A 7,445-nucleotide genomic window follows, 5' to 3' on the forward strand; every position below is an offset into this window, starting at 1 on the left:
CACAAGGATGGAACTTGAAGCATACACAGATGCAGATTATGCCGGTTCAGTCACTGATAGAAGGTCAACATATGGGTATTGTACTTTTCTTGGTGGAAACTTAGTGACCTGGAGGAGCAAGAAACAACCGGTGGTTGCCAGGTCCAGTGCAGAGGCAAAGTTTCGGTCTATGGCACAGGGGATTTGCGAGCTGTTATGGCTAAAGATTATACTAGATGATTTGACGAGAAAGTGGCAGACACCGATGAAGCTTTACTGTGACAATAAGTCTGCGATCAATATTGCTCACAATCCTGTCCAACATGACAGGACTAAACATGTGGAGGTCGACAGACATTTCATAAAAGAAAAACTTGAAAGTGGGTTGATTTGTACCCCTTATGTCTCTACTTGTGGTCAGCTAGCAGATGTTCTAACTAAGGGGGTGGCGAGCTCAACGTTTCAAAGAATCATATGCAAGCTAGGAATGGAAAATATATATTCCTAGCTTGAGGGGGTGTTGGAAATCTGAGATTTCATATCCCATAGATAGAATGAGAATATTTGTATCAATAATAGGCAGATACCAATTTTCCTAATATAGGAAAGTATGCTGTAATTTTTCTGTTAGTTTCCTTATGTGTTAGTTTCCTGATTATAGAATAGTCAACCTCCTAAAATGTATTGATACCCTAAGTGTATATATATATGTAACCGTGCCTTTGTACAAGTGCATAAGAAGAATTATTCTCTGATTTCCCACAGTGTTGTTGAGGAGGTTGTGTCTTGTTCCTTCTTGAATAAACTATTGGTTCCTTGTCTCTATCTCTTATATACTCAAGTGGAGTTGAGATCGAAGATGAAGGTTGTGGAACCTCGGAGGTAATAGACTCATGAGGTATATGAGAGGGAATTGAAGGAGGCGTAGGCTGAGAATTTTCAAGAGAAGACAAGGAAGTTTCCACAAACAGAGACGATTCAGGGACAACAGATGACTCATGAATGGTAGTGGGCAATGGCAATGAGTTGATAATGGGAGACCAAAACATATCTTCATCATGTTGTCTCTCCCCCTGAAGGGAAGTTTGGGCGAAGAAAGAAGTGTAAAGGTGACATCCACATAGACAGAATTTTCATACCCATTTTGAGTTGGAGAATAACCCAAGAAAACACAACGAAGGGTCCGTACATCTAATTTTCCTCTGTTATGATCATGTATGTGAACAAATGCAACACAACCGAAAACTTTAGGTGGTGGAGAACTAAAAAGTTTGGATAATGGGTATTTATCTTGGAGAGTGTCAACTGGTGTTTTGAACCTCAGCACTTTTGATGGCATTCTGTTGGTAAGATAGGTTGCAGTAAGAACGGCTTCACCCAAAAAACTCATAGGTACCCCCATGGTAAACAATAAGGTTCTAGCAACCTCAAGAAGATGCCTATTTCTTCTCTTGAAGGGCCCGTACATCTAATTTTCCTCTGTTATGATCATGTATGTGAACAAATGCAACACAACCGAAAACTTTGGGTGGTGGAGAACTAAAAAGTTTGGATAATGGGTATTTATCTTTGAGAGTGTCAACTGGTGTTTTGAACTTCAGCACTTTTGATGGCATTCTGTTGATAAGATAGGTTGCAGTAAGAACGGCTTCACCCGAAAAACTCTTAGGTACCCCCATGGTAAACAATAAGGTTCTAGCGACCTCAAGAAGATGCCTATTTCTTCTCTTGGCAACCCCATTTTGTTGGGGAATATCAACACAAGAACTATGATGTACAATTCCATTATCTGTCAAGTAAGACCCAAGGATTGAGGCAAAAAATTCTCTCCCATTATCTATTCGAAGAATTTGAAGATTGGTTTGAAATTGGGTCTTAATTAGTTGATGGAAATTTTGAACAATGTTTGCTGCTTCAGATTTATGTTTGAGTAAATAGACCCAACTTACACGAGTATGATCATCAATGAAGGTGATGAACCACCTAGCCCCTGATACGTTATCGACATGTGATGGTCCCCAGATGTCACTATGGATGAGAGAAAAAGATTGCAACTCTTTGTGCAGTTGTACAGGAAAATGGGCTCGATGGTGTTTGGATAATTGGCAAACCTCGCATTGGAAACTATGAACATTTTTATTTTTGAACAAGGCAGGAAACACTCTTTTCAAGTATGGAAAATTTGGATGATCTAACCTTTTGTGCCAAAGTTCAATTTCTTGATTGGAATTAATGGAAGAGCTTAAGTGTGTATGTGACAGATTACCTAAACCAATAGATTCACTCTCGAAGTAGTAAAGCCCTTCAAACTCCTTTCCAATGTCAATTACCTTTCTTGAGCGTGAGTCCTGAAATTCACAATGATCTGGAAAAAACAAGGCAACACAATTGAGGTCCTTGGTAATTTTGTGGAGTGAAAGGAGATTACAAGAAAGATTAGGAACATGTAAGACAAAGTCTAGAGAGATTTTTTGAGATAGGAATACACACTTTTCCTGCAACCGATGATAATGAGCCATATGCTATTTTTACTTTTTGTCTACCCGAACAAGGAGTGTACGAGATAAAGTAATTAGAGTGGCTCGTCACGTGATCTGTGCCCCGAAGTCAATAATCCATGAATGAGTGGGTAGGCGGGTAACATTTAAGGAGGAATGAGTGATACTTATTTGAGCCACCAAACAAAATGACAATGCAGCAGCTGATCGAAGCATCTTTGATAGAAACTGACGGCACAAGATCAAACACCAGCTGCAGAACTCAAGACAAAGAGTAGACCTGTTCGGAGCTGGTGATGGTGATTGGATTTGCAATCACAGCATGAACGGCCAACAGGATCACAATAAAGGGACAAGTCGGAGCGTAGAGATTTTTTCTGATGCTGATTGGGCAGGATCCATAACAGATCAAAGATCCACTTCAGGCTATTGTTCCACTTGGTCACTTGGAGAAGCAAGAAGCAATCTGTGGTTGCTCGAAGTAGTGCCGAAGCTGAATTTAGAGTTATTGCACATGGAATATGCAAAGGTATGTGGCTCAAAAAACTCCTAGAAGAACTTGGGATTCCGACCGAGAGCACAATAAAAATGCTATGTGATAACCAAGCTGCCATCAGCATTGCAAAGAACCCGGTTCATCATGATAGAACCAAACATGTTGCGATTGATCGACACTTTATCAAGGAAAAGATTGAAGAAGGGATTATCAAGATGGTCTACATTCGTATGAGCCTACAAACTGCAGATATTCTCACAAAAGCTCTGCCTAGAACTCAATTTGAAACTCTCATGTCCAAGCTGGGAATGATCGACATATACTCTCCTGCTTGAGGGAGTGTGGAATTCCAGAAGTTCAAGTCCTAGGAAATCTCGGATATAATTTTCCTTTTATTGTGATTGTATCTGTTATTATTTTATTTCCAAAAATAAAGAGATAAGGACAACCTATATGTGAATCTCAGTAGGTAGGATTAGACTATTTCCTGATTTTGTGTCCTAGTTTTAAGGAGTTGATGAACCTAATTATGTGGTTTTCTCTACTATATATTTGGACGATGCATTCAGAGAAGAATGAGAATAAAAAATATTTCTCTCTTCATTTATCTTTAGAATCTTTATCCATTTTATAACTAAAATTCTAGTGCATAATTAAATGATCATCAGCTTAGTAAGTGAATATAAGTAAATTCAGTGTCAATACTGATTAACTGCAAAAAGATACCAAGGGGAACTAAGATTCACACTCTCTTTTCTCAAAGCAGATAGATAGGAAAGGGCAGCATTCCTGGCTTTCCCTTTCCCATTGTCTTGTATGAAACATCAGAAATCAAGGGTGAATAGGGGAATTGTGGCTTTGTTCACCACTTCTAGGAAAATTTCAGAATTATGGCGATTCGGTAATGTACTTGATTTTAGCTCTTTTTTTTTATTTAAATAGTTTTGAGCACCATCTTAAGATTGTTTTAGAAAGAGTTCATATTATATCAATCTTTTTTTTTTCCCTGAAGCAGCAAAATCAAAGATGAGATATCCTGAGATGACGTTCAGAGGTCGGATTACGTATAGCAGGACAGCAGTTGAGGTGGAGAGAGCTGCCATGCAGCTTCTGAAGACTATTGAAGCAAAGAAAAGCGAAGGGAGTCAAGCTGCAATTGGGTTTGATATCGAGTGGAGAGCCTCATTTAGAAAAGGTTTGTTGAGTCTCTTCTACTTTCTTGTAGCATACTATTAAAGGCATACTGTACCACTCGAGCAAGTTAGATTTTCAGTTATATTTGTTATACATCTATTAGCTTGTGATAACAGATTATCTTGGAAATCTGTCTGAAAATTGCAGGTGCTTCACCTGGGAAGGCTGCGGTTATGCAGATCTGTGTAGACACTGGCCATTGTCATGTAATGCACATTATTCATTCTGGAATACCCAAAAGTCTGCAGTTACTTCTTGAGAATTCTATGCTTTTGAAGGTAAGTAATCTACGTTACAAAAGTCACGGCCTTTGCCTCATAGTTATGAGATTGTTTTTATAAGTATACATTAGTAGTGTAACATAGCAATTTATACATGTCCAGGTTGGAATCGGCATTTGCAACGATGCTGTTAAGGTTTTCAAAGATTATAATGTATCTGTGAAAGCAGTGGAGGATCTTTCCTACCTGGCTAATCAGAAGCTTGGTGGAGACTCTCAAAAGTACTGGAGTCTTGCCTCTCTTACTGAGAACCTTATCTCCAAACAGGTATTATTTTGTTTTTGGTATTTTTTTTTCTTACAATAATGTTCTTTGCAATTTTGTAGTCCGCTAGTTTCTACTTTTTGGAAACTCATTAAAACAACCACGCCAATGGGGTTGGTTAATAGTGCTCATAATGATACTACCTCTTAGCTTGAACCCACGCCCGTCATAACAAATTTTCTCAGAGGCTCCTGCTCCGATTCCTTCAATAGGTTTCATCTTAACTCACTTTGATGTAATTAATTCCTCATCATGCATTTGAACTGGCAATAGGTTCTATACTTATGTTCTTGCTATGGAAGTTGAGGCAGAGCTGAATATATAGTATCCAGTAGGCATTACATTACTTTGTTGAATGTAGTTTATAGTATTTACACTCTCACTTTCTCCTTTTAAGTGTTACTCTGGGTCCATTTTTTTCTCTTTTTTCTTTCCTTTTAGTCACAGAGTAGCTTTATTATTTAAAAAAAAAAAAATACCGTTTGAGTTATCCTAGTAAAAGATTTCTTCTGTAGGAATTTTTACTGAGATTTTCAAAATGATACAGCTTCCTAAGCCCAAAAGAATTCAACTTGGAAATTGGGAAGCCGATGTTTTAACCAAGGACCAGCTACAGTATGCTGCCACCGATGCTTTTGTCTCGCGGTATCTATATGAGGTAGTTAGTGCTCTCAATTCCTTTCAATGATGTGAGGGCTGCTACTCCTATTACTATCAATGATGTTGTTTTGGGGTTAAACAGGTTTTAAGGAGTCTACCTGATGTAGAAAAGGTTGCTACTAACAAGACTAGTGAAGAGGTAAAAGATGCGTTGCCAAGTGGCCAAAGTGAACATGCTCTTGATGCCAGAACAAGAGACCAAGCAGTTAAATGATATCAAATTTATGGGAAGCACACCTTACGTTTAGCTGGTTGGGGGGCCAATTGGTCCAACCTCGATCGGGATTGGGATTTTGCAGGGAAACAGTCCCACATCCGACAGTCAAGATAAGCCGTCTCCATTAAGAAGTAAAAAACATAGGGCCTGTTTGGTTCCGTTTTTGTTTTCGTTTTTCGCGTTTTCCAAGAACCAAAAAATGAAAATGCTCTGAGGGAGCCGTTTGGCAGCATTTCTTGAAAAACAGAAAATGAAAACGTTTTTTACTTTATTCTTAAAAACTTAGCAAAACTGAAAACGATTGAATATCGTTTTCAGTTTTCCATTTTCATTTTCTTTCCCCGATGGACCATTCTTCTCCGACTACACCCCCCACCTCCACACCCAAGCTGTAATCGTAATATAAGCCCCAAGTCGCAACTTGCTCTTCTTCTTCTTCCAATTCTAAGCTGTAATCGAATCTCAATCAAAAAGTCAACTCAAATTCCTCTGCCCCCCCACTCGTCTCCGCATTTTCCCCCTCTTCTCCTGCCTTGACCTCACTGCCCCTAACCACCCCCTCCTCATCTAGAAATGGGTTTTCATTTTTTCTTGTTGTAGGCCCCGTTTTTGGGTTGATTGATGAGGTAAGGAAATGGGTTGATATGTTTATTTAATATATTTATTTAATATATTATTAGTTTAATAATTATTACATGTTTTTAAAAATTAAACTACCAAACACAATTTTAATTTTTTTAAAATTGAAAATAATATCGGAATAAAATTATCAAATGCATTTTTAGAAATGATTCCAAAATGAAAATAAAAACGTTTTCGTTTTCATTTTCATACAAAAAATAAAAACGTTTTGGAACTAATTCCAAACGCACTCATAACAATCTTAACATGAATAAAGCGTCTAACTTTGTTCCATTGATTTCGGATCTTAATATTTAGACTATAATCTTTAGATCATATATTTTACATATTCTTCACATTATATGCATGATCTAAGAATTTAGAGTGACAATCTCAGACTTTTAGAATTTGAATATTTGTCGCATCACCAGAAAATCCAACTAGCTATGCTACTATCCTCTTCATACCAGCTTCACTACTATTTTCGTCTCTTGCTTCTATCGGAGCTTGGTAGTTGGAATGGAAAATCGGAGCTTTGATTTTGTTTTTGTTTTTGTTTTGTTTTTTTATTTTGTTTTATTTATTTTATATTTTTTTCTGCAACAATAGTTAATAAACTAATTTACATAGATTGATGCCTGAGGTTCAGAGAGGTGATTGAACACAAAAAAAAATTAAAATGTAAAAAAAAAAAAAAAAAAAAAAAAAAACCAAAAAAAAAAAAAAAAAAAAAAGGAATAAAAAACATTAAAAAAAAGAAAAAAAAAAAAGAGATAAGATGAGGAGCTACTATATAACAGTCCTATAAAAAAGCGTTTTGGCTACATTTGTAAAAAAGTTAAATGTCTAGGAGTGTAGAACACTTGAGAAAAAACCAAAAAGCTAATAGGAAAAAAAATAAAAAGCAAAAAAAAAAAAAAAAGAAAAAAGAAAATGAATATAAGTTTATAAAAAGAAAAAGAAAAAAAGAGGCGAGGCCATATGTTGGCCTCTTTGGTGCAAGAAGGAAAAACTTTGACTGTCTCTTTTGTGTGGTAGAGATTAGAGATTAAAAGTGGGAAAAAAGTGTTTTGAAGAGCTTTTGGGAAAAATAATAAATAAATAAATTTTTTAACACAAACAAAATTAAGTGAAAAAGTATTTAAAAAAAAGTATGTTGTAAAAAGGTTAAAATGCCTAGGAGCATATAACACTTAAGAAATAATCAAAAAGCATATAAGGAAAAAAAAAAAGAA

The 7,445-nt window shown here is 36.5% G+C and overlaps 1 protein-coding gene across 1 annotated transcript; it reads left to right on the forward strand.

The window, feature by feature from the left end:
• Nucleotides 1-7: 7 nt before the first annotated feature.
• Nucleotides 8-6,143, forward strand: LOC21387355 (Werner Syndrome-like exonuclease). The gene is made up of 8 exons (XM_010093911.2): nucleotides 8-438; nucleotides 2,799-3,006; nucleotides 3,802-3,874; nucleotides 3,986-4,168; nucleotides 4,315-4,445; nucleotides 4,551-4,715; nucleotides 5,260-5,370; nucleotides 5,455-6,143. The coding sequence occupies exons 1-8, from the start codon at nucleotides 8-10 to the stop codon at nucleotides 5,584-5,586; spliced, it is 1,434 nt and encodes a 477-aa protein (XP_010092213.2). The 3' UTR covers nucleotides 5,587-6,143.
• Nucleotides 6,144-7,445: the final 1,302 nt, after the last annotated feature.

This window comes from Morus notabilis, unplaced genomic scaffold, assembly GCF_000414095.1.
Source record: "Morus notabilis unplaced genomic scaffold, ASM41409v2 Scaffold547, whole genome shotgun sequence".
Lineage (NCBI taxonomy): Eukaryota > Viridiplantae > Streptophyta > Magnoliopsida > Rosales > Moraceae > Morus > Morus notabilis.

Coding starts and splice junctions, on each gene's coding strand:
- LOC21387355 (XM_010093911.2), top strand. CDS start 8: ATGGAACTTGAAGCATACACAGATGCAGATTATGCCGGTTCAGTCACT. Junction 3,875..3,985: donor TTCAGAATTATGGCGATTCG/GTAATGTACTTG, acceptor TTTTCCCTGAAG/CAGCAAAATCAAAGATGAGA. Junction 5,371..5,454: donor TCTCGCGGTATCTATATGAG/GTAGTTAGTGCT, acceptor GGGGTTAAACAG/GTTTTAAGGAGTCTACCTGA.